The sequence below is a fragment of the Eptesicus fuscus genome, chromosome 20, assembly GCF_027574615.1.
Source record: "Eptesicus fuscus isolate TK198812 chromosome 20, DD_ASM_mEF_20220401, whole genome shotgun sequence".
Classification (NCBI taxonomy): Eukaryota; Metazoa; Chordata; class Mammalia; order Chiroptera; family Vespertilionidae; genus Eptesicus; species Eptesicus fuscus.
In genome coordinates this window covers 4,087,047-4,114,692 of record NC_072492.1, presented here as the reverse complement: position 1 = coordinate 4,114,692, position 27,646 = coordinate 4,087,047, and the positions used below count along the sequence as shown (strand labels likewise).

The 27,646-nt window shown below is 46.9% G+C and overlaps 1 protein-coding gene and 1 long non-coding RNA gene across 2 annotated transcripts; one reads left to right on the top strand and one right to left on the bottom strand.

The window, feature by feature from the left end:
- LOC129147354 (uncharacterized) lies at positions 1 to 4,986 on the top strand. Its single transcript, XR_008554734.1, has 3 exons — positions 1 to 68; positions 4,780 to 4,807; positions 4,905 to 4,986. It is a non-coding gene; the product is annotated as an uncharacterized LOC129147354 (long non-coding RNA).
- Positions 4,606 to 27,646, bottom strand: TRIM16 (tripartite motif containing 16). Its single transcript, XM_008157445.3, has 6 exons — positions 27,083 to 27,646; positions 21,365 to 21,460; positions 18,051 to 18,284; positions 14,772 to 14,937; positions 14,224 to 14,319; positions 4,606 to 8,161 (listed from the first exon to the last, which is right to left on the bottom strand). The coding sequence occupies exons 1-6, from the start codon at positions 27,566 to 27,568 to the stop codon at positions 7,578 to 7,580; spliced, it is 1,662 nt and encodes a 553-aa protein (XP_008155667.2). The 5' UTR covers positions 27,569 to 27,646; the 3' UTR covers positions 4,606 to 7,577.

Genomic DNA, 27,646 nt, shown 5'->3' with positions numbered 1-27,646 from the left:
CGCAAACACGTGGATTTAGAGGAGCTCTACACTCCACCATGGAAAAGTCAGATTTCGCCTGGGACAAGGTGAGGTCTCTGGTCCCAGTGGGAGAGAGAAACGCGTGCACTGTGGGAGCTGCAGGACCGGGGAAAGTCTGTGCCTAGAAAAATTCGTGGCTGTTGGGACTGGAGTGATCTGTGAATTTGAAAGGGGGTCCTCAGAGCTGCTAACAGAAGGGATCTCTAAAAAGCAATGCATTTTGTTCTGACGCAAAAGTTAGCCTAAAAATATTAAAAGTGTGCCGGCTGCTTAGACCCAAGGGGGAAAGGAGGACTATGCAGATTTGCCTGCAGCCCCTTTGTTCGCACCCTTGGGCTTTTTCCTCTTCAAATCCTTGCTTCTGATTACTAAGCCCAATACACAGGATCACCCAGTTGGGGACACCCTGGGAGACTGCAGGGTAAAGTTGTTTTTCTGGAACCTGGAGATCGGAGCAGGGAGTGACCATCAGAGAGCCAGCTCTGAGGCAGCCCACTCCCACAAACCAGTATTGAGTGCACAGGGAAAGAAGGCTCTAAACACAGGCTAGAGAGGACATATATAGACCCAGAAGTCAATCCAGAAACACTGCCACCCAGGGGCTGAATCACAAATTGACTCTTGTGTAATAAAAATAAAGGAATACGAGAAATTAAGACACCTGCTTAAAAATCAGGACTGGCTTACAACACTGAGGAGCAGTAGAACACAGGGATCTGCAACACTGTCCTGACAGGGAAACAGGCATACCAAACAGAACAATAGAGGAAGTGAATGACCTTCATTACTGCACATTTTATTTTTTTAATTTTTATTTTCTTCATCTTTTACTTAAAAAACTAATTTTTTCTTTTTTCCTCACTTGATTTTACATTTTTAATTATTACATTTTTATTTTCAATCAGTATTACTACTACTACTACTATTTTACCTTTTTTTTTAAAGTGTCATTTTATTTTCTCTTTATTTTATTTTGGGATTAGTGTTCTGCATTCTATTTTCATCTTTCCTTTTGCATCCTTTTACTCTATCTCAACTCTACCTTTATGCTATCACTCTCTTCCTAACTTTTCCCCTTTTGGTGTCCTGTTTCTCTTACCCTTTTCCTGCTTTAGATTTTCCCTATTCTTTCTATTTACACCCTGTTAAAATTTCACCCTACTTATATATCTAATTTCCAATCCCCTGCTCCAAGTCCATACACACCTCTCTCTTCTCTGTCTTAACTATCCAAAAAATTGTTTTTCTCTCTGTCATTATGTTGTTGTTTGCTTGAATGTTGACTATATCGATTCTTTATGCTTTTTTGTGAGATTGTTTTGCTTATTCTTTTTTTGTTTGCTTTGATTTTGCTTGTTTTATGCTTCTGTTTTCTCTCGCCTCGCTTGATATTAGTTGTTTGTATTAATTTCCAGGTACTTGTTGCTGGCATTAGCTGGGATTAGTGGCTGTTCTTTTGGAGTTTTCTCCCCATATATATAGTATTTTCCCCTTTTCTTTCTTAGTCTCTTTCTTTTCTTTTTCCTTTTCCCAATTACATTTTGGCACTCTTTTTTTTTTCTTTTTCCTCTTCTACTTTCTTTCAAATCCCCTAATTTGCCTTTCTCTAGTGGTCACCTTTATTGGGGGTTATTAATATTGTGAATACATTTCTGTTCAGTGCCTTGTGTTTTGTACTTGGTTGTGTTGTATTTTGTGCCTTTAAATCAACGCAGGAGAGAGAGAACTACATAACCAGACATCCGGAGAAGAGAGACCATGGGGAGACAAAGAAATAGCCCACATATGAAAGAAAAGCAGGTATCACCAGAAAAGAAAGTAAACAAAATAGAGGCAAGCAACATGTCAGAGAAAGAATTCAGAGAAATGGTCATAAGGTGACTGAAAAAAATGGAAGACAAATACAACAATATGAGTAAGAACCAAGAGGAAATTAATAAGAACCAAGAAGAAATGAAAAATGGCATCACTGCTGTAAAGAACTCAATAGAAAGCATCAAGAGTAGACTAGAAGAAGCAAAGGACCGCATCAGTGAACTAGAGGACAAGGTGGGGAAAAATACACAGTTAGAGCAGCTTCTAGAAAAAAAAAAAAAAAGCAGGAGGAGAGCCTAAGGGAACTTTGGGACAACACGAAACAAAACAACATCCGCATAATAGGGGTTACAGAAGGAGAGGAAACTGAGCAAGGAATAGAAAACGTGTTTGAAGAAATAATGACAGAAAACTTCCCTGATATAGGGAATAAAAAGCCCACACAAATCCAAGAAGCTCACAGAGTCCCAAGCAAAATAAACTCCAAAAGACTGACGCCAAGGTACATTATAATTAAATTGGCAAACACCAACAACAAAATAAGAATCTTAAAAGCAGCCAGAGAGAGACAGAAAGTTACATACAAAGGAACCCCCATCAGACTAGCAACTGATTTCTCAACAGAAACTCATTAGGTCAGAAGGGCATGGAATGAAATATACAAAGTCATGCAAAGGAAGGGTCTGAATCCAAGAATACTGTACCCAGCAAGGCTATCAATCAAAATTGAAGGTAAAATTAGGAGCTTCACAGACATAAAAGGACTAAGGGAATTTATTACCACCAAACCAGCAATGAAAGAAATGCTAAAGGGTCTGCTATAATAAAGAGATAGAAAAAATAAAGATTCAGATGGAAAACAAAAAGAAGAACCAGTCAGAAATGAAGACTACAATAACTGAAATGAATACATTACAGGGAATCAACAATAGAGTAGATGAAGCACATAATCAAATCAGTGATTTGTAAGATAAGGAAGCAGAAAACACCCAATCAGAGCAACGAAAGAAAAAGGAATCCAAAAAGTGAGGATATTTACAGAGCTTCTGAGACAACTGCAAGTGTACTAACATTTGCATCATTGGGGCTCCAGAAGGAGACGAGAAAGAAGAAGTAATTAAAAACCTACTTGAAAAAAATGGTGGAAAACTTCCCTAACCTGGTGAAGAAAATAAACTTCAAGTCCAGGAAGCACAAAGAGTCTCAAATGAGATGAACCCAAGGAGGCCCACACCAAGGTATAACATAATTAAAATACAAAAGGTTAAAGATTAAGAGAAAAATCTTAAAAGCAGCAAGAGAAAGACAGGTAGTTACCTACAAGGGGCCTCCCATAAAACTATCAGCTGATTTCTCAACAGAAACATTTCAGGCCAGAAGGGATTGCCAAATAATATTCAAAGTGATGAAAAGCAAAGACCTACATCAAGATTACTCTATCCAAAAACGCTATTATTTAGAATCAAAAGACAGATAAAAAGCTTCCTAAACAAGAAAAAGTTAAAAGATTTCATCACCACCAAACCAGTATTATAAGAAACTAGAGGCCCGGTACATGAAATTTGTGCATGGGAGGGGGGTCCCTCAGCCCAGCCTGCACCCTCTCCAATCTGGGACCCCTTGGAGGATGTCCAACTGCCTCTCCCAATCCAGGACCACTGGCTCCTAACCACTTGCCTGCTGGCCTGATCTCCCCTAACCACCTCTGTCTGCCTGCCTGATCGCCCCTAAACTGCTTCCTTACAGGCCTAATCATCCCTAACTGCTCCCTTGCTGGCCTTCTTGCTCATAACCACCTCTGCCTCACCCCGTACCTGGTACTCAGGATACCCTCCTCTGGCCTGTCACAGCCACCTGGGACCTGGGATTCCCTCGCTCTGGCCTGCTGAAGGCACCCAGGACCTGGGCTGGCTTTGCCTTGGCTGGCCACAGCCTCAGGGGACTGTGGTGAGCCACTTTGCCCAGGCTGCAGCTGCAGGCACCCAGGACGTTGGGGCTGGTAGCTTGTCCCTCTCCCAGGCCGCAGCCTGGATGATCCCCATTCCTCTCTTGAGAGCTCATTTGTGCCTAGCTGGTCCCCATTCCTCTCTCCCCAGTGTTGAGTGTCTAAGCTGTTATGGTGTGATGGCATGAGCGTGTGACAACCATTTGCATATTATCTCTTTATTATATAGGATGTTAAAGGAATTTATTTAAGGAGAAGAAAAAAATATGTGAATAATAAAATGGCAATACATATCTATCAACAATTACTTTAAATGCAAATGATTAAATGCTCCAATCAAAAGACATATGGTGGCTGATTAGATAACAAAACAATATCCTTACATATGCTGTGTGCAAGAGACAGACTGAAAAAAGGAATAGTAAAATATATTGGGGGCAATCAGGCCGGCAGGAGAGGGCAGTTGGGGGCGATCGGGGTGGCAGGGGAGCAGTTAGGCGTCAATCAGGCAGGCAGGCAGGCAGGCAGGCAGGAGAGCGGTTAGGAGCCAGCAGTCCCGGATTGTGAGAGGGATGTCCCTGTGGGATTGGACCTAAATCAGCAGTCAGACATCCCCTGAGGGCTCTCAGATTGGAGAGGGACACCCCTCACCCCCACTCCCACCCCCGGTGCACCAGGCCACTAGTATAGTCAATAATATTATAATGTATTTTGTCAGATAGGAACTAGATTTATTGGGATTCTCACTTTGTAAGTTATCCAATGTGTAATCACTGGGTTGTGCACCTGAAACTAATATAATATTGTATGGCAACTATAATTAAAAAATAAAAAATATATATATTTAAAAGAAAAAGAGTTGACATAGAATACATTTATGTAGTGGCTAAAATCGCATTCTGACTTTCCAATCCAAAATGACCTGGTAATGGAACCAAATAATCTGGCACCAAGAGGAGCTCTTGATGAATTCAGTTTTTGTTTGTTTTTCGTTCCAGAATGAGTCTACATAATGAGGAAATAAAGGTGGGTAAATACAGAAGAATGACACACACAGCTGGGGAAAAGACCAAGAATATAAAATAGGTCTTTATTTTCTTTCAAAAAAGTTTGTGTGTTTTAGGCAATTTTCAGTTTGGGGGCCAAGAAAAAGAAAAGAAAAAAGCCTCAGTTGAGGCAATAACAGAAAGAAAGCAAATATCTCCAACTCTCAATTTTGCTTTGATCTTTTATATCAAGAAGAAAAGTCTTGAAACTGAGAACAGATGAAAAGAGCTGACAGGGAACAACGTTCACAACAGGTGAGGAGACACCAAAAGGGTCCCTTTCATCTGAGCCAAGTATTCTGGTCTGAACAGGTTACATCTCATGACAGACACACCTTGTCAATGTGACTAAACACTAGGCTTTATTGTTTGAGAAATTAAGGAGAATGGTAGAAGGTGGGAACAGGAAAATTGTTTTGATTTTTAAAAAGAAAAATAAGGTAGATTCTGGAAACAACAGACTAGTAAATGATGTTAGCCCATGGCAGAATTCTTAAATGGTTTATTAAATATTTGGTGAGCATTTAGAAAAGAAAGTGACAAGACCACCAGCCCACAGGAGCTCAGTAAAAACAAAGCAGGCCAAGTGGATCTCATTTTCTCTTTTGAGGGGATAGTTAGACAGGAGCAGCAAGGACTGCAGACATAGGAATGCAGCAACGAATGCTTATCTTGATCTCTGCCACTGAAAAGGGGTCTTCTTTGGGTCCAGTGGACAAAGGGGCAAAAGTTCTACCGATGCATAACTTATTGATTAATTAAACCCAAAGAGTGTTGACTGCGTGCTGCAGGATTCTGTATTTGGCCCTACCCTAAACAATGTAGGTATCAGCAAGATCAAGACTTAAGAAGAAAAAGTTAACAATTGTATAGGTGACTCTAGGCTAGGAAGGAGAGCTAATATATTGGAAATAGAATGATTAATCAAAACCATCTCAGCAAGCAGCAATAATGTGATGAAATTTAAAATTCAAGTAAAAAAATAATTCAATAGAATTCAAATTTTTAAGAATTCAGTAAAGAGCCCTGACTGGTTTGGCTCAGTGGATAGAGCGTCAGCCTGCGGACTGAAGGGTCTCGAGTTTGATTCCAGTCAAGGGCATGTACCTTGGTTGCAGGCACATCCCCAGTAGGGGGTGTGCAGGAGGCAGCTGATTGATGTTTTTCTCTCATCGATGTTTCTAACTCTCTATCCCTCTCCCTCCCTCTGTAAAAAATCAATTAAAAAAATAATTCAGTAAAGATGCCAAATCCTACGCCACTTATATTCTCAGATACAAATAATAGTTCAGGGTCTCTGGAAACAAGTCAAGTGATACTGTAACAATGTACTCTTCAGATAGGAACATCAGACTGGTCAACGACAAGACAAACAGAACAAGAGATGCTCTTAGTGCTCTTATCACTTAGGAATTTACAAGGGTTTCAGGAGCTCTGTGCCAGGAACAGGGGCAGTGGCAGGGGGCGGGGGTCAGAGACCAAGTACCTATTTCTTATTATAAATCACAATATCACATTTTTGTTTTCTTTCCTCGCCTACCTCTTTTCCAGGGGATCAGCAGCCAGGTGAACAGGTTTTGCTTTGACACAGAACCAGAAGTTATATTTCCTACAGGGGCTTCCAGTTATATCTCAGAAATTAATTTAAAAATAGTTTGTCATTTGCCTAAATAAAAATGTGAATGTTTGCCATAAATCTTAGGGATTTCCACATCTGTGGAAAGGAGGATGAAATACTAGGGGAACGAAAGACCTGGAAACCATGAAGGAAAATGGGAAATAAAGTGTGAAAACAAGAAAAGTGGGGAATACAGTGGGAAGAACTTCTTGGGAGGATGTGTTGTGAGAGCCACCCTTAAATACTTGAAGAACTGTCCTTTGAAAGAGAAATCACAAGTCCACACACTCCAGGTGACTTCAAAAGGAATGAGCCCCTTGCCCAGAAGTCATGGGGTCTTAGACTAACACACTTCTTATCATCCTTGCTGTCCCAAAAACGTGCGAGTGAGCCCTCTGCTGCAGCACAGCTACAGAGTCCCGTCAGAGGTGGGGGCTGCAAAGAGATTTGCAAACTCTGAGAGGAGGGTTTAGGATGCTCTGTTGCCATGTAAACAGGTCATCATGTAGTTTACTTCGTTATACACAACACCCCCAATCTAGTGAGGAAGGCAGCACGGTATAGCGGTTAAAAGTTCAGTGTCATCCCTTCAACTCTGAACCCCAGCTCTGTCACTTACTCAGCATGTGACCGAAGTGACCTTGAGCAAGTGAACTATCCCCCCTGGACCATAGTTTCCCCATCTGCAGATTGCGGCTGATATGAGCATCCACCCATGGGATTGTATGAGGGTCACGGAGTTGATGCACAGGAAGCACTCAAAACAGTGTCTGGGACCTAGGAAATGCGTGATAAACTTAGCGATTTATTGTGATTACTCTGTGATTTTTTTTTTTTTAATCTCCCTGAAGATTCCTGGTTACCAGTTCTAGGTACAATGTGCCGTTCACCTGACAGACAGGAGAATGTCACTCAAAGATGGGAGACTAGAGTATCACTCAAAAGGGACTTTCACCTGAACATGACTCGAAGAACAGCACAGCATAGAGCAAAAGGGAGAAGCCACGGACTCTTGTCCTCATTCACTGACCCACATGTTTCTAAAGCCAGCTACCCCTGGCAGAGATTTCTGCCCCCAGAGTGCAAGGTGCTGCCCTGCCATCAGCAAAAGTCTGGAATGTGGATGCAGAGTCTAAGGAGCAGCCTCCACTGAGGCCGGTGCAGGCTTCTCAGGCTCCTCTCCCAGATCCACAATGCGGACGGTGTCTTCCTTCTTGGAAAGCCAGAAGGCTGGGTAGACTGGCTCTGAAAAATTGCAGTCAAACCTGTGAACCAGAGTCATGGCATCGGGCTCCACGCCGTAGAAGGAGAGCATCCCTCCCGGGAAGTTGACGTAGATGCCCAGCCTCCGGAAAGGGCTGGCTTTGAGCGGGGTCTCCGTGTCGCTGTGCCAGGCCGAGAACTCCTTCCCGTTCCAGTGCAGGCTCCAGGAGAAGTTGTTTCCTGAAATACAGCTGTTGCGCTCCTCCCCTTTCCGGTCGATGCCTTTGCAGGTCAGGCCAACGTAGGTGCCTGCCCCAGAGATCTCTACCTCGAAATAGTACCTGTGCAGGTACAGGCTCTGCTGGGACAGCACCTGCCGCCAGTGCAGGAATCTGCTGGGGAGGTCCGGGTAGGGATGCTCCCAGGGTGTAGTGTTGGTGACTTTGCGGTTGTCCTCCTGCAGCCGGAGATACCTGTGTGCTGTGTCAGGGTCAAACGCGATGTCACAGGCATCTGAGGAGATACAGAAGTCCGGGAGAGTAGGTCAGAAAGCCAACAGAGCACCTCAAACCTGACCATCCTCCAAAGTGTGAGAATGCACCCATCTCTCTGTTCTGCTTACCCAGGCTGCTCTGTCCCCTGGAAGGAAGTTGCTGCCCTGTGGTTAGCAAACCAGGAAATGGAATACAGTGTGATACTGTGATTTATAGTAAGAAGTACATGCTTGGTTCCTGCCCCCACCCCTTCCCAGCACAGAGCTCCTGAAACCCTTGTAGTTTCCTGGGTGATAGGACTGACTTTTGTTCTAATGAAGTGACTGGGGTGGGCCTCTGGATGGCTCCTGGATGGGGCAGAGACTAAGCCATGATTAGAAGGTTGGAATTTTCAGCCCCACCGCCACTTCTCCAAAGAAGGGAGAGGGACAGGAAATGGGGTGACTTGATCATGCCTACATGAGGAAGCTCCATTTAAAAATCCCATTAGTAGGGGTTTGGAGAAGCTGCCATGTGGGTAAACACATCCACCCTGGGAGGTGACACACCCCAACTCCATGGGGGCAAAAGCTCCTGAGCTCAGGCCGCTCTCAGACTTCACCCTCTATAGCTCTTCACCTGGCTGTACGCCTGTGTCCACTATCATGTCCTGTAATAAACTGGTAAACATGTTTCCGTGAGATCTGGGAAATAAAGTGTATTTATTTATGTATATCTTTCCCACTCTAGCAAATTAACCAAACCAAGGAGGGGTCATGGGAACCTACAATTTGTAGCCAAATTGCATGGTAGTTGTGGGTAACCTGTTATTTGGGAACAGCATCTGAAGTTGGTTGGGAGCAATTTCATGGGACTGAGCCCTTAGCCTGTGGGATCTGACACCATCTCCAGGTAGACAGTGTCAGAATTGAATTAAATTATAGGCCACCCAGCTGGTGTCTCAGAGAACTGTGTGTTTGAGAAACCCACACACACACACACATGTTGAAAGTGGTCCCAGATCCTTTTCAATAAGTCACTCTACTTCCTTTCTTTCTGAAGCTCAAATTGCTTGGCATTTCTTATATTATTTGCTGAACTGAATCAAGAAATAAAATCCATAGATTCACTTACTCATTCTTTCAACAAATATGTGCTGAAAACCAGGCACCGTTCTACCCAGTGTTGGCAAGGATTTGGGGGAACAGGCACTTATACACTGAGTGGCCAGATTATTATGATCTCTGAACGCATAATAATCTGGCCACTCAGTGTATATCCTATATAATAAAAGGCTAATATGCAAATTGTCCCCTCGACTAGGAATTTGACGAGAAGGCAGGCTGGCCAATCGCCCATGTCCCCTCCCCCTGGCCAGGCTGGCCAGACCCCACCCATACATGAATTCATGCACTGGGCCTCTAATATATATATTCTGAGTGGCCAGATTATTATGTGTTTAGAGATCATAATAATCTGGCCACTCAGTGTATATCCACATTTAATCCATTACTTGTGAGGGTTTTTAATATCTGACCAATATTTAGCCTGATGAACTCTCAAACAATCCCCACACATCTCTTCTCAGTCCCAGAAAATGATAGCACCCCCATGCACCCAGTAGCTCAAATCTCACTAAAGTTATTTTCAACATTTCTTTTGCCCTCATCCTCACCCCCACCTTGCCCCTCCTCACACGCACAGGCATCAGCAAGTGCTGTAGATGCCACCCACTTCTCTCCAGGGCACTGCTTCACCCACTCCCTCCCACGGATCTCACCCCAACTATGACTACAGGCTCCTTGCTGGTCATGTTGTTCTTCCATACCCCCCCCCCCATACCTTCCTCAGGAAGGAGCCACAGTGTTAGTTTCAGGATGTAGGTAAACGTGAATAATGTCCCCCAGCTTACAGCCCTTGGGTGGAGCCCCTTGCTCTTAGGATAAAGCAGCGACAGCTCACCCTGGCCTACCTGGCTCTGCATGATGGGTCCTTGCTGTGTCTCTAGCCTTGTCAACTGCCCTTTCCACTGACCTCAGACTCACCTAACACTGAACCCCCTTAAGGGCTTAAGCACATGCCATTCCTCAGTGATGTTATTGCTGCCCCAGCCAGGTCCGGGGATTCCTATTGATCCTTTCAGGTTATGGCTGAGATTCCTGTCCTTAAAGAGGCTCCCTGTGACTCCTGACCGAAGCACTCCCATCACTGGGCACTCTGGCTTTTTTAAACTTCATGGTACTCATCACAATGTGTAATAATCTCTTTGTAGTTTGTTTCACGCTTGTCCTCCTTCTTATCTGTAAGAAGCGCATTTTATGTGGGACTCTCTCCTGGGGTTCTAACTCAGAGAAGATGCGCAGTATGTACTTGCCAAATGACTGTGCATGTTAAAGGCTATTTTAAAATCCATTAACTTAAAAAGTCCTTAGTTTAATCTGGAGCTTTCCCAATTCCTTTGGTAAGAGGAATTCTTAGTAGTCAATGAGACTACATCCTGGAATAAAAGGACACAGCAGTGCAGGAAATTAAAAGGGAAAATGAGTGTAAACTGAGGACCATCAAAGGCATATAGTCTACAGCTGTTACTAAACGTGGCCCCAACAGTATCCCCAGTATCGCTCTTACCCACCACCAACTCCTTGGATAATCCTTGGCATCCAGATATCGAACAAAAGTGTTCCTCTCATTTAAGGGGATGAAGGACTCCCAGGAGGGTAGGTGATTCTATGTTTTGGGACAAGAAAACCAGAATAGGTCTGGAATACCCCTAAAAGCAATGATATTTCTAAGGATATCAAAGGCAGAATGCCAATGTTTAAAAGAGAAAGAGGCCAGCGTACAAGTGGCTCCAATTGGTCAAATTGGCAATTTGAGCTCCAGAACTTTGAAAAGTGAAACATCTCAGTCTACAAAGGTTAAAGGTTCATAACAACAATTAAAGAGAAATAGTTACTGTTGGGTGTACAAAAATATATTTGTCATGCAAAAGAAAATAGATTATCCTACCTAATAAAAGAGTAATATGCAAATTGACCCTAACTCCACTACATCCACAAGCCATGCCCACTAGCCATGCCCACTAGCCAATCAGGAGCAAATATGCAAATAAACCCAACCAAGATGGCTACAGCCACAGAGAGCAGGAGGGAGGCTTGGGTTTCCCCAGCAACAGGTTTCCCCTGTCCTTGCCAGCCTAAGGCTCCACTCAAGGCTACAAAGTTTCAATGATAGAGGGTAAACAAACCCAAACAGAAACGGTGGCAGTCACAGAGCTGGAAAGAGCAGGAGGCTAGGGTTGCTCCCCCGCAATGGAAGAAGCAAAGCTTTCCACACACCCTGGCCGGCCCAGGCCTCCACTACAGGCTACAAAGTTTCAATGATAAATTCCAACAGAAATGGCTGCTGGCCACGGAGTGAGCAGGAGGCTTGGCTCTGCTTCAGGCTACAAAGTTTCAATTGTAGAAGATACATAAATCCCAGATACCAGGGCCTCTGCTTGGGTCACCAGGGGTGTTGCTGGCCTGCAAACCACCACAGGCCCTTCATCCAGGCCGCCCCACACCCCAAGGGAACCCCCACCCTGATCCGGGACACCCTTCAGGGCAAACCAGCTGGCTCCCACCCATGCACCAGGCCTCTATCCTATCTAATAAAAGAGTAATATGCAGATTGACCATCACTCCAACAGACAAGATGGATGCCCCCATGTGGTCAAAGATCCTGCCCCCATGTGTACACAAGACGGCTGGCACAAGATGGCCAGCAGGGAAGGGCAGTGGGGAGGAACCAGGCCTGCAAGGGAGGGCAGTTGTGGGCAATCAGGCCAGCAGGGGTGGGCAGTTGGGAGGGACCAGGCCTGCAAGGGAGGGCAGTTGGGGGCAATCAAGCCCACAGGGGAGGGCACTTAGGGGTGACAAGGCTGGCAGAGGAGGGAAGTTGGGGGTGACCAGGCCTGCAGGGAAGGGCAGTTGGGTGGGACCAAGGCCTGCAGGGGAGGGCAGTTAGGGGCGATCAGGCCTGAAGGGAAGGGCAGTTAGGGGCAAAAACGCTGGCAGGGGAGCAGTTAGGCATCAATCAGGCTCGCAGGGGAGTTGTTAGGGAGTGATCAGGCTGGCAGGCAGAAGCAGTTAGGGGCAATCAGGAAGGCAGGCAGGCAAGCAATTGGGAGCCAGCAGTCCTGGATTGTGAGAGGACTGTCCAACTGCCCGTTTAGGTCCGATCCCACCAGGATCAGGCCTAAATGGGCAGTCGGACATCTCTCGAGGGGTCCCATTAGAGAGGGTGCAGGCTAGCCTGAGGGACAACCTCCACCCCCGCCATGCACGAATTTTGTGCACCGGGCCTCTAGTCTATACTAATAAAAGGGTAATATGCAAATTGGTCACTATGCTCTCACAGTAACAACCGAACAGCAAGCTGCTTGGGACAACAAGGCTGGCATGGGGGTTAGCGAGGGACGACCAAACAACTGACCAGCAGGCTGCGTGGGGTGACCAGGCCGGCAGAGGGGTTAGCGAGGGACGACCAAACAACTGACCAGCAGGCTGTGTGGGGTGACCAGGCAGGCAGAGGGGTTAGCGAGGGATGACCAAACAACTGACCAGCAGGCTGCGTGGGGTGACCAGGCAGGCAGAGGGGTTAGCGAGGGATGACCAAATGACTGACCAGCAGGCTGCGTGGTGTGACCAGACCAGCAGGGGGGGACAGTGAGGAGCAACCAGGTTGGCAGAACGGGGAACTTGGGGGCAACCAGGCCAGCAGGGAGGCGCTAAAGGGTGACCAGGCCAGTGGGGGGGCAGTTAGGGGCAACCAGACTGGCAGAGGGGGGCCTTTGGGGGTGACCAGGCCGGTAGGGGGGTAGTTAGGGGCGATGAGGCTGACAGGCAGAGGCGGTTAGGGGTGATCAGGCTGGCAGGGGTCAGTTAGAGGTGATCAGTTAAGCAGGCAGGTGAGCAGTTAGGAGCCAGAGGTCCTGGATTGTGAGAGGGATGTCTGACTGCCGGTCTGACCACCCCCCCTTCCCACCCCCGGTGCACAAATTTTGTGTACCAGGCCTCTAGTAATAGGATATGTATCATTTTTGTTTTAATGTTAAGAATGAAGGGTATTTGGTCTCTTGTATTAATCATAAGTGTTTGTAAAATACAGATGTTCTATCAGGGGAAGGAAAGAACAAATCACAGAAACTGTGTGGAAACCAAGAGATCCTTGGAAAAGTCAGAGCTGTAGTAGGAGTAGGAAGGAGGCAGGTATCAGAACCTGAAGCTGCATGTGATAACTGGAGAAAAAGGGGCCCAGGAGTGGGCCAGCCAGGGGTCACCCCCAGAAACAATAAGAAGCAGAGTTCAATGGCGTGTTCCAAAAAGACGAATTAGCCATCTCACAAAAATGCGCCTTAACATGCAGATGCAGTCCTTCCTCTATTAGGAGATGAAACCTCATGGGCTTGTTAATCATAATGAAGTGTTGACTGGCAGCGCAGTGTTATAATATGCTAACAGACCAGGTCAATACCACATAATGACAGGACAGTGTGCTATGCAACCCTGGCCAAGCCAGACTTCATGGGGAACCATTTGGTATCTAGCTAGGCTGTACAAAGTGCCAAGGTCACGAAAGACAAAGAAGGACTAAGGGACCAGACCCAGGTTCGGGGAGTCTAAGGAGGCATGGAAACACCTGTGATTCTGGATTGGACTTTAGGTTTAAAAAAAAAGGACATTGGTTAGAACACTTGATATGAAAATGGAAATGTGAAATGGAAATACATTTTATAGATTAGTCAGTATCACTGTAGCAACAATGTTTATGTCCTGGTTTTGATCAATGTATTGCAGTTATGCAAAGTGTTAACGTTTGGAAAGGCTGGATAAAAAGTACATGGGAACTCTTTGTCCTATTATTATAATATTTTTTTTAAGTTTCAAATTGTTTCAAAATGAAAAGTTAAAAACAACTGTAATTAAATTTTTCTAAATGTACCATTTAGGGACAGACCACAGATTGCAAGAACCCGAAACCTGTGTGAGGGAAGGCATTCTTGCTTCACCAGAGCATTGCACCGGCATCAATAACCAGAAGGAGAGCTGTCACACTTACATTGGAGGAACTGTTGCCTGGTGCTGGGCTCAGGTTTTGAGGCCCGATACTTGCGCTCCACCACAGCTGACACTTGAGTTCTGATGTCATATTTCTCTAGAAAGGCAGAGAGTTGTGAATGCACACCTGTCCGGGTGGTCGGAGAACTTAGAAGCCCTTTCCCAGGTTTCCCGGAGGGAGATGGGACTGGACCCTCATCACGTCCCAGAGAACCATGCTCACTGGACCACATTTCTCTCATGGATGAAGCAAAATAGTCTGAAAAAGATGTCAGACTGGCCTGTATTTCACTTAAAAGCATAGGTGTTAGCAATCTGAGAGACATAGAAATATCAGCCAATGGCATGGTGTGACGAGCCCACCTTGTTATCTGGGTCTCAATTGTAAAATGAAATCGAGACCCGTCCATCAGGAACACAGTCTAGCCAAAGGATGGCTTGGAAAATGAGACGTCCCCCTGATTTCGCCTCCTCCCCTGGCTCTCTCTCTCACCTTCCCCACTAACCACTCTGAGAGACACACGCCACAGCCCACAGGAAGCTTCTCACCGTCCTTTGCGAACTCCTGGAGCTTTTCCTTGTAGCTGTGCAGCAACTGGACTAGGTGCACGGTGGAGTCCGTGATGACCTTGCGGATGCCCGAGAGCTTGTCCTTGAGTCCTATGTAAACGCTAGGGAAGGCACTGTCCTCGGTGTTCTTAAACTTGCAGTACTCCTGCAGGGAGGGAAGCACGGCATTGCCCTGGTTTCTGTGTTTCTTTAACTGGCTGCTCTCCTCATCCTGTCCCTCTCTGCTGTAAAATGGGTCGATGGCCATGGGCACTTCACAAAGGAAGTATGTCATACGTGCAGCTCAGGGGCTAGCACCATAGAAACCATCTATTTTTTAAGCTGGGAAAGTGGGTTTTTAAAAATCCAGAGATACTAGATGCCCAGGAGCAACTCTAATACACAGCCCAGACTGGCGCCAAGATCACATTTAATGCCAACAGCCAAAGGAGGTGATAGTCCTGCTATGCTCAGACCCTCAGGACTTTTTAAAATAATTTAGACATAAGCCACAGTGGGGAATGGAGGAACCGGTATGGCGCTCAGAGGTGCACGGATAAGACCTCAGACAGGAATGCTGGCCGCTTCCCTCTCATTCTAGTACTGTGATTCGGAGTTTGAAAAGTGCTTCCACAGAGATAATCACATTAAGTCAGTGATGCTTCAAAACAATGTGATGACCAGGAAATGGTTGTTTTCAGACATAACACGTTACCCAAACTCAAATTTAACTGAAGCATTGAAGAGCAGACTGGATACAGCATAAAACTTAGTGATGAAAACAGTTGTACCAAAACGGTAAGATAGATCAGGGAGAAAAGACGAAACAGTCCAAACCAGAGAGTTGATAGAGAAAGGTAGATGAACATCGTAACACTGTATATAGATTTTGAACCATACACGATAAAAGTAGCCAGCGGGGAAAGGATAGGTTACCCTATAGCTGTTGTCATGTCAGCTGGCTAGCAATTTGGGGAAAAGAAAATTATCTTTCCCCAAAGTAAATATGTTAATTTATTCTAAGATATTTTGTGCATATTAAAGTTTTTATGCTAAAGCTATAAAACAAAAAATAAAAATAAATTGTGTTTATTCTCTTTGGAGAAACTCTTGACATGAATCAATTTTGATTCATAGTTTCTTCATGTTTTGATATTGGAAAGCAAAGAACTAACAAAAAGACATTCTATCCATATTTTTGTCTTTGCTTCTCTTTCTCTCACTCACTATAAGGTGGGAGGAGTATGGGTGATTATTTTCCTTCATATTTTTCTGGTTTTCACACAGTAAACATTTATATTTGTTATAACTAGAAGGGAAACTTTTCAAAAGTGCAATAGAGAAAAATTATCTGTATTTAGGGATATTGGATCTGAAGGAACTAATTATTTACTCTGCCCTGATCCTTTGATAAATGAGGAATTTGGGACCCAGAGAAGTTAAGTGACTTGCTAAAAACTACACAGCTACTTAGTGATGGATCCAAGAAGATAGAATTGAAGTCCAACCAAGTGTTCCTCCCCTGCAATAGTACAGGGGCTCGGTCTAGCTCTAATGGCCGTGCCCTGCATACTGTGCACTGCAATCAAAGTCTCTCCTCGCGGGGCCTTCCTCGATACCCACACATGTAACAGGCCTCCAGCCTCACCCTGCCAGGCAGGCCTCACCACATAACAGTGGTTCTAAAGCACACTCCTCCGAGTTCATCCCGCCCCCATCTGCAGTCCTCCACCGCTTCTGTGACTCCCTGGTGAAGAGCAAAGGTCTCTCACAGCCAGACGTCTGCCAGGCCTGGCCAGCCAGCCTCCTCTCCCATCTCTGGGAAAGTACCCAACCCCCCAAATCTGGGTGCTTCCTTAAACCTCCCTGCCTGCATACATGCTTTCTCACACCTCCCTGCCTGCATACATGCTTTCTCAAACCCCCTGCCTGCATACATGCTTTCTCAAACCTCCCTGTCTGCATACATGCTTTCTCAAACCTCCCTGCCTGCATACATGCTTTCTCAAACCCCCTGCCTGCATACATGCTTTCTCAAACCTCCCTGTCTGCATACATGCTTTCTCAGACCTCTCTGCTTGCATACATGCTTTCTCACACCTCCCTACCTGCATACATGCTTTCTCAAACCTCCCTGTCTGCATACATGCTTTCTCAGACCTCCCTGTATGCATACATGCTTTCTCAAACCTCCCTGCCTGCATACATGCTTTCTCACACCTCCCTGCCTGCATACATGCTTTCTCAAACCCCCTGCCTGCATACATGCTTTCTCAAACCCCCTGCCTGCATACATGCTTTCTCACACCTCCCTGCCTGCATACATGCTTTCTCAAACCTCCCTGCCTGCATACATGCTTTCTCAAACCTCCCTGCCTGCATACATGCTTTCTTAAACCTCCCTGCCTGCATACATGCTTTTTCAAACCTCCCTGCCTGCATACATGCTTTCTCAGACCTCTCTTCCTGCATACATGCTTTCTCAGACCTCTCTGCCTGCATACATGCTTTCTCAGACCCCCCGTGCCTGCATACATGCTTTCTCAGACCTCTCTGCTTGCATACATGCTTTCTCAAACCTCCCTGCCTGCATACATGCTTTCTCACACCTCCCTACCTGCATACATTTTTTCTCAAACCTCCCTGCCTGCATACATGCTTTCTCAAACCTCCCTGCCTGCATACATGCTTTCTCAGACCTCCCTGCCTGCATACATGCTTTCTCAAACCTCCCTGTCTGCATACATGCTTTCTCAGACCTCTCTGCCTGCATACATGCTTTCTCAAACCTCCCTGTCTGCATACATGCTTTCTCAGACTTCTCTGCCTGCATACATGCTTTCTCAGACCCCCGTGCCTGCATACATGCTTTCTCAGACCTCTCTGCCTGCATACATGCTTTCTCACACCTCCCTACCTGCATACATGCTTTCTCAAACCTCCCTGTCTGCATACATGCTTTCTCAGACCTCTCTGCCTGCATACATGCTTTCTCAAACCTCCCTGCCTGCATACATGCTTTCTCAGACCTCTCTGCCTGCATACATGCTTTCTCAAACCTCTGAAAGGTTCTTCTGAGCAGTACTCATCTGCCCTGACTGGTTCCAGCTGCTGGCTCTGCGAAGCCTCCCCTGCCCTTCCTGTTGTCCTGTGCTCTGCTGAATCAAGCCCTGCCTCTCTGTCCCCCTTGCTCCCACTGATCAGAGGGCAGCCCTATCCCCACATCTGCCAGCTCACTCCCTGGTGGTCCAAGGACACCTCCGCCCCACCCAGCCGCACCTCCAGGAACAGCACGGTGTTGCTGATGGCAGCGATCCTGCCCAGCTCCTGCCTGCTCTTCTCCATCTCCGCGCTGCTGTGCTCCAGGTGCGTCTTGATGCCATTGGCCTGGCTCAGAGCGGCTTGCTCCTTCTCCTCCAGGAAGAGCATCACGTCGGCCTGGGCCTTCCTCACGGCAGCAAGGAGCTCCCCAAACTGCTCCTCAGCCACCATCTTCACCTCTGACACTGACACCTGCCGGGCGGGGCGGGGGGCACAGTGGAGAACCTGTTAGCAAGGTGTCCACTGCTATCAGAGCTAAACACACAGAAACGTAAACCTGATAAACAGATTAAAGAACAAGTTTCTATTGTAAAAGGAAACTTTATTCCCATATGAACCTTGGGTTCTGAAAAGATTTACTCCCCAGCATGTAAAAGTACTGTGTACCCATCCTTCACTTATGTCTCATCCACTGGATGAGAGTGAACTGTGTGTGCCAGATACCTCCAGGCTCTGGCAGTAGGGCTGCTATTCAACGTTCTGAAATCAATTTCTCTACCAGGGTAATTCAAGAATTCATTGTACCTTAGAGTTATATTTATTGTGGTTACCTAATATTTTGGCATCTTTGTACAATTCGCTTCCTTAGCATTTTGTTATATCTGCTTAAACAGCCCACTGAGGCCACATCAGCGCCAAAAGCACAAGTAAGTTTATGACATCCTGCCAGGCATGAATGTTTCGGGTGTGTTTGGTGCACAGTGAGTGCCACATTCAAATAACAGATAAGCAAACTCAGAGTGATAGCGATCACACGGCACTGTGCATGTGGGACTCTGTTCTTTCACAGGTGAACGCCTTCCGTCAGTCTCACATCTACAATATCAGTCCAAGTGGTGAATGGTTTCTGCTTCTCTTTGGTAGTTCTTAAGTACTGGTGCTTACAGTTCTTCTAGTAAACAGTTCTCTTTTACTATAGTTAAGATTTCTTAAAATATAGCAAAAATATTGCATTCTCATGAACAATGAGCCCTACACTCTTAGCCCTAGAACTGGCTGTTAGGTGGTCTGGATGCTGGATGCCAAGTAAGCTAGGAGATGGGTGCCAGGGGCTCTGGCCACACCCAGTGGTCTGTGTAATGAATGCCATTCCGATGTCAGGTGGCCTGGGCATGTGAGCCCTTCTGGAGGGAATTGGGGTTCTTGGGGGTCTGGTGTATGCAGGTGGGTATCCAGGCATTGACACAGGACTGGGAAGCTGAAAAAGCTTAAGTTCCCAGGATAGTTAGGACAAGATTAGAGTCTTGCCTCATGCCTCAGCCTCCATAATGTCAATAATGTCAGCAGCTTGTGAAAGTGACTTCATTTTATGTATTTCCTATTTTCACTCTTTCCTCAGAGGCAACAAGCATTTATTTGGAATTAAAAAGAATTGCAGCTCAGAGAACACCAATTCTGGCAGAAACCCAAACAGTGTCTCAATTACAGGATGAGGGCAAGGGGTTATTATGAGAAAAGAAGGGAATAACTACATGAACAGGAAAAAAATAAAATCTGTTGGTGCTAACAAGCTGGGTCACTCTTTATCTGTACATGGCTGGTTTCTGATTCTTCTTCAGGAAGAGAGTCCATAATTTTCAGTCCTTCTGGTCACATGTTTGCTTTCCTGTTGCCTTAGCAAGACAATGTTGGTTTGGCCTGGGATGTTGTGGGAAAAAAGAGGAATCCACTTACTCCCTATAATGATGACATGTAGGTTCCTCAGGAAGCATGATTTCATGAAGCTCAAAGGCATAAGACTAAAGACAAACTTCATGGTCCAAACCCCCCTCCTGAGAGGGGTCCTCCTGAGGAAGAGTTGTAGACAGGAGGCCTCAAATGATACCGGTGGATTTACTCTTCTGCTATTATGTGTAGCCTCTCATTCCTAAACGTTCCCATGGAGAAATACTTCTTCCTTGCATGTAAATGGAATGTGTGAAGGATTTAACTTACTGCCCAAATGATGACAAATAAAGATTATGGAAAGGAGGGGCCACAAACATATTGAAGTACCACAGGTAATGGTGTAAAGAGGGTGGTGCACATGTACTGAGTTATTCTTAGGTCAAGGGAGGGACAGTCCCAGGTTCACCTGTTCCATCAGTCTGGAGGCCCCAGACAAATCTTATCATATCTCTGTCTTCGTGTCCCTTGTACATGGTGACCTGGTGATAACCACCTCCGCCAGTTACCATGCAGTTATGAAGAGAGCTGGGTAGGGATCTAAGTGTCTGAAATGAAAGAACTGGGAAAAGGCAAGGTGCTCTGTGTGGTTCTTCAATTATGGAGAGCCTGGAAATCAACAGTCTCTGGAGGTTTATAAGGCTTCAAATGGGCAATTGTTTTTCTTTTTTCATATGATTATGTGGGTAAGAAAGAGGTGTTTACCCTTCAGCAGCTAGTTAGTTGTAAACACTAAGGGGGAGGAAATTAACTTGAAATGAATACATGCATTACATATGGGTGGGTGGATGGAGGAAGGGATGGATGGATGATGGATAGATGATTGATGGATGGATGGATGGATGGATGGATGGATGGATGAGTGGATGGATGAGTGGATGGATGGATGGATGGATGGATGGATGGATGGATGGATGGATGGATGAGTGGATAGATGAGTGGATGGATGATTGGATGGATGGATGGATGGATGGATGGATGGATGGATGGATGGATGAATGGATGGCTGGCTGGCTGGCTGGCTGGCTGGATGGCTGGATGGATGGGTAGGTATATTGAGTTCTCTTCTGAGTAGTGGTTATTGGTTTGCCACTAATGAGAAACATTTATGGGACTGTTTGGGTCTACATACAGTTTATATGGAAAGTGGTCACAAAACCAGAGACTAACACTAAGTAGCCTGCACACCATTGACTTTAACAACTACCATCCACTAATCTAGCAGTTTCCAATGCTCTTTTCTGGCTGCCAGGATATAGTGACACACATGCAGGTGGAAAAGCAAAGGTTATGTATAGTTCCTGGAGCTCTATCTAAACACCTCCTGCCACCCCCCACACCCTTTTCTCCTGCTCAAGAAAGAATATGCAAATGTAAAAATAATGCTGTTATTACAGGACTAGTCTTGCTTTTACTCTATGTTATGAAAAAGTAACTCACTTGCCAATTTTGAGCCTTAAACTAACTTCATAGAAAATTTGCTGAGAGATCCCAAGAAGCCCCTGGGCCTGCAGCCCCATGTTCTACAACCCAGATGAGCCTTGCTGAGCCTGCAGCGGCATCCAGATGTGTACTGAAGCCTGACAGGTGACCCAGACCAGCCTTACCAAAACAGATTTATGATTGGCTTGGAGCCTGGCAATGGCGTTTTCATTCAACTTGAGTTTCCGTTCCAGGTCTATTTGGGTGCTCCGAAGCTCAGCCTAAGAAAAGAAAAGGACAGCATTAAGTAGGAAGAAGTCCAGTGCACACAGAAGGTCCCAGGAGCAATAGCACTTTCCACTTACTTCCATGGAAAGGAGAGTTTCACCTCGGAAGCTGCTCTCAAAGTCAGCCCAAAGCACCCTAAATGGAGGTGCCCAGGGTCATCTGTGTGCCAGCACCTCCTGGGGCAGAACGCAGCACGAACTGGCTATAATATGGGGAGCACATACATGGTGCATGCTTGTCATTATCTTAAGCAGTTATATAGATTACCTCATATCATCCTGACCACACCCATATTAGGTTAAGGTCATTATCTCCATTTTACAAATGATAACATCAAGCAATCATGAAGTTGAATCCAGGCCATCTGACCCAGGCCATCTGACTCAGGCCAGAATAACCTAACAAGGAGCATGGGCTTGGAACTTATGGAGGGGATTCCAGGCTTTCTACTCGGCAGCTGAGACTTTGAAAAAAATCTTCTTAATACCTCGGGACCTCCATTTCTTCACCTGTGAAGTCCTAATTTGCAGGGTTCCTGAGAGGGTCAAATGAGATAGCCTGTGTTAATAAGAACCTTGCACAGTAGCCGGAGCATTGTAAATGCTGAATCGATGCCAGTGATGCCGTCACCTTGGTCAGTATCCTTAGTATCATTGCTGCCGCAGCTGCTTTCCACCACGCCTTCTTGTTCACTCCTGGAGGCAGGCATAGTGAACCAGCAAGGCAAGTGCCCACCTGGGAACCTCAATTTGCCTGCTTTGACCCCACTGCTCATCTTCACTCTCATCTCCTGGGACACGCTAAGCACTTTTTGCCACAAAATGTGTCAAGGCATGAAACACAAGCCTTTGAAAACTTTCCAGGCCCTCTCACTTTCCTGCTTCCACAGAGCATGAGGCAGCAAAAAAGAAAAAGAATAGCTTTAGCTGTCATTGCTTTTAATAGGTTGTCTGCATGCAGAGCTGTGAGTCATTGTGCCCTAATAGAACTCAGAGGCTACCGATGAAGTGCCTCTCCTTTCTCCCACTGAAACCTGGGGACACCCAGGCCTCCCAGTGAGGGAGCCTTGGCAGGCAGATACTGTTTGCTCAGCTCTGGGGCACTGACTTGGAGCCGAGGGAACCCCAGTGACCTCCCTCCCACTCCTGAGACCTGAGATCTGATGCCCAGCAGTGAGGATGGGGGAGGGGGTCTGGCCTATTTGGTGGCAATTGTGGAATCTTGATCTGTCTAAAACAGCGGTCGCCAACCTTTCAGACCTCGCGGACCACCAGCGGTCCATGGGCCACCGGTTGGTTGGTCTTAAAGGTTTACACAGTGACCTTTTCCAGAGGAGGGGAAGGAACACAAGCCGCTGTTTAAAAGTGGACGCAGACACAGCAGAGCACCCTGGCAATGTGAGAATGTGGTGAAGCAGTGAGCCCCAGCGTGAGCCAGAGCCACAGGGAGACCCCAGAGTCTCCAGGGAGGCACTTCCCTCACTTCTGCAAACCACCATAAAAGGAGAAAAAGACTCCTACGAATCTAATGGTGACCTCTCTGAGTGAGTCACCCCATGGGAAGTCACTCCTACTTACCACAAAAGGTGGGGTCTCTTTGAGAAACCAGTATCTCCAGTTGTTCCTCCTCCTCAAAAACGATGGGGTGGCTCAGACTGGCTTCAGGGTTTCCTACGGTGCCAGCCAAACACATCTCAGGCCAGGGCGCCCAACAGGACAGCAGTGTCAATGGCAGGGACAGCCCTATGTTGAAGGGCACAGCGGCCTGCCTACTTCAGCAGGACAATGATAATGTGCAAAAGGCACCGTATCTGGGGTCTGGAGCCCTGGTTGCTGCCTGCACTATCTTCATCAAGTCATTTAGTGTCCCCTCTGGTGCAGGGCCACAGGACTAGGCCACAGATTTGTCCTCGTTTCTATCTACAGGGCAAAGGTGGCCACCCAGAGCTCGTGGCCAGGAACCAGATTACAGATGCAAATAGGAAGAGCAGAGAGCACGAGAAAAGAGCAGAACATCCCGCATGTTGGTCGTTTCTTTGTACTTCCCACCACAAGACGCTGGTCCTTCGGGAGTGTTTGCATTTGGTTCCCACCTGACTTCACTCCTCAGTCATCGGTCAGAACCGGCCATGTGCCAGTCCAGTGAAATAAGACACATAGTCCTGCTCTTGAAAGACACATAGGCTGGTGGAATGTTTAAGAAAAACAAGTTACTTAAGACTAAGTCCAAGGCATTCCTCAGTTTCTAGAAGAAATTCTTTTCCTGAGAGGCCTTCAATCACTGCCTCCCGGATGCCAGCAAACAGGCTGTGAGCGACGCTGGTTCACTGGTTCCCAGGATGCACTGATACCGAGCTCTCAGAAACTGGGCTCCTGTTCCACAGGGAGACAGTGTCTGCGGGCCGCACACAGTCCTGAGCTCCCGGAACCAGTGCTCATGTGGAGTGCAGTGGCCCGTCACTAATGGAATTCAAGATCTGAGTCAGGGCCCAGATCAGTCTGCCCTCCCTCAAGAACCCTGCCTGCCCTGACCTCAGCGCCATGACCACACCCTCTTTGATCATGTGGCAGCTGTGATGCCCAGCCCTTTGGCATTCCAGGGAGCCACAGAATGCGCCTTGGCTTCCTGTCCCTAAGGACAGACAGGGTAAATAGCATGGTCAGCCGTGAGGACAGAGCCCATAGGAAGCACTCCATAATAAGTGATAAACTTGAGGAAAAACAGGAAAGAACCTTTGCATTTCGTGGGGCAGAACAAACAGGACAGCAGTCAGAGAGAGTACACACTTTACCATGCATACACGTAGCACAGCCCACAGCAGCGAGCCTGAGATTGGGAGGAGGAAAGACCAGAGGCTATTAGGAGCGAAGGGGCCTAGGGAAGCTGGTTTGCAGCAAAGGGAAGCGCTGAGGTCCCATTCGGAAGAATCTAGCAGAATAGAACAAATAATCGAGAACATCCAGAACTCCCAAACTCGTGTTTGTCCCCTGGCATAGCTGAAGGCTGTGGGAGCTTCAGAAAGGGCTCCCCTGGTTAACTGAGACATAAGTTGCTCTGCGCTGATGCGGATTTCGGCTGCTTTGTGTCCTCATGGCTGACCATGCTATTTACAGTTTTCTGTGCACAACATGTTTGCTTGAGTAATTAGCCCTTCACACGATCCAAAGTGACTTTCAGCAAGTGATGCCAGCAGGTTTGGGCCAGCTGAAGGGGATGTAATGTTATCTAATAAAGCTTTCAAAATAATCCTGGTGGCAGTTGCAGCCTCTTTGAGGTACTGCGTCTCTGGACTAGTTCCTTGGGCTCCTCACAGGCAACCTTTTGGCTCCTAAGATTTGGCAAAGCCATCTAGAGTGTGGCTGCCACTGACAGAGTAAACTGACTATTTGAGCTGAAAACAAGGACCCAGGGTGGGCAGGACAAAAACTCTTTTAGGCAGACCAGAAAGCAGAGCCTGTGAATTGGGGCCATCACCAAAAATCTGGGGTATTTATAACCATGATTGCTTTTAAGCACTAAAACCTTCCCTGGAACCCCTACCCAGCTGTCTTTACTTTATCCTACCAGTTCCCTTAGGGCATCTGAATTTGGGGGTCCACACATGCTCTACACAACTTTTTGCTCAGAATTGCAGTTACCCTAAGTCTCTGTAATGCATCAGTATATACTACGTTTAAAATTCATTCTGTGTCTATGCTGCTATAGGCATAGAACATTCCTTCAGGAAAACAGAAGGGCCCTGGCCGGTTGCTCAGTGGTTAGCGTATTGGCCCACACACTGAAGGTCCAGTCAAGGGCACACACCTGGGTTGTAGGTTTGCTCCAAGTCCCCATTGGGGTGCGTGAGGGAGTCAGCCAGTAGCAACCAATGGATGTGTCTCACAATGATGTTTGAGTTCTCTTTCTCTCCCTCTTTCTCTCTCTCCCTCTCTCCATTTCCCTCCTTCACTTCCGCTCTCGCCTAAAAGCAAGGAAAAAAAATATCCTCAGGTAAGGATTAAAAATTTTTTTTAAATTAAATTTAAAAAAGAAAACAGAAGGAAGTGTAGATGGTGGTGTTTGCCTCCAGGGAGGGCGATGGAGATGCAGGATAATCTATAGCAATATTTGGTGGAGATTGCTTTTCAACATGTGCACACATCACTTTTCCAGTAAAGTGTAAGGAATCCAGACATTACACCCCAAGGAAAAAGCAGTGCACTTTGTCTTAATAGTTCTGCTATATGTGTGGTAGGCTGTTAGGACAAAAGAAAGTCAGGTTACCACATTGTGATCTTGGGGTCCTTCCCTCGGGTTCCTCCAGTGGGGTGGCTCCCAGGAGCTCTCACTCCTCTCTCCATGACTTAGTCATCTGTGCAAGTTTAGACTAATGTGGAGACAAAAGATCGCCACCTCCTTGAATTATCTGAGGGCTGGATGGGAAAATCCACGGAGAGCAGTTCGCACACAGCGGTGCTCAGTAGAGACTAATTTCCTCAGTTATATGAGCTTTTCCCTTTGACCTCTCGATCTGTTCATGGGAGCCTGTCCGTGGTTATAAAAGTAGAGAAATGGGTGACATTTCCTGACACTGGAAACTCTAGGAACTATTGGCGAGTGGCTCCCAGAGTTGGAAACGGAGACTCATTGGCATCTGGACTACAGTGCTTTCCAAAACAATTCCCACTAACACTAATGGGATCTATGCCTAAGAAAGCGGGGGCGGGGGTGCGGGGGCTGACAAGTAAACTACCCTGCCCAGAAGCCTGCTGCCTCTGCTGTCCGCTGACAACGACGGGCCTGCCCTGTGAGCAGTGAGCATAGCAGAAGTAGCCAGCAACCGCACTGCCTCACTGGGAAGTTCAAGGCCGAGACACAAAGAATACAAAGTTGCTAAATCCATTCCCAAGAACTCCCGGCTCTCAGCTTTAGGGCTAGCTGTTCTAGAAACAGTTTCCCTATCTGACGGGAATAAAATTACAGGTTATGAGCACAGAGTTTTCTGTCGCTCCTGATTCCTCTATCTGATAAGGAACTTGAATTTTCCCTGAGTCAAGTGTCCTTGACTTTGTGCCTGGAGGTAAGTTTCCAATTCTTTGTTATCTTAGCCCTTTCCAAGCTCTTGAATTTCACCCTGGGTACCTCTAAGGGGCACATTCTACTGGTCTCCTCTTTGGGGGAGAGGGAAGAAGAGAAATTAGGGGAAAGGTTTGATTCTTTTTTCTGGAATTTGTGCCAAGCTTTACATTTCATTGACGGCCACAGAGACCCAGGCAGAGGGGACCAGCACTGCCCCGAGCCCCACAGCTTCTGCACCCCACATCCAAACATGGAACAAGGACAGAAGCTGCGTGAAAAACAGCAGGAAACAAGCCAGCACGAGGAGAGAGTCACAGGCAGAGACAGAACAGAGGCAGCAGGACTTCCATGGGGACAGAGTGACCTACTTCAGTTTCCAAAGCCAAATGAAACAGATATTGACACCGGGCGCAGCCGGCTACTGGGGTCAAGTCCTTCTCAGGTAAACACAGAGCTCAGAAGTGAAGTGAGCACCCTGGGAGGTGCAGTGTGGCTCAGCCCTTCCCGGGGCACAGCTCCTCCCCACCTCCCTCTCCCAAGGGGACCCTGGCACTTGCCTCCTTGTCCCTGCGGGCAACATCCAGGGAGACTGAGGCATGGCCCTTGTGCTGGTCCTGGCCACACTCCTGGCAGATGCACTGCCGATCCGGGCGGCAGAAGGCGACCAGCGGGCTGTGGTGGGCAGGGCAGGTGGGCAGGTCCCGGTCCTTCACCGGCTCAGTCAGCTGGTGGCTGTGCAGCTTGCTGTTCTCCTGGTGCGGCCTCAGGTGCTCCTCACAGTAGTTCAGCATGCAGGTCAGGCAGGACTTCACCGCCCTCACCCTCCGGGTCCCCAGGCAGAAGTCACAGGGGATCTCCTCCTCACCACCGCCACCATCCTGAGAGCCAGCGCCCGGCCCCTCTACCTCTCCCTGGGGGCTCTCCAGGGAGCCCTTGTCCTCTTCTGCTGGGCTGGCTGACCCAGAGTCTGGGCTGAGAGTGACCAGGGAGTGAGCTGCGATCCCGGGCAGTGACCCTGGGGCCATCAGGTCCAACTCGGCCATCCGGAATGCACAGCGACCCGAACCCGGCGCCCGGCCCGAGGTTTCCTGCTTCTGCTCCTAGGCCCAGGATCCTTGAAG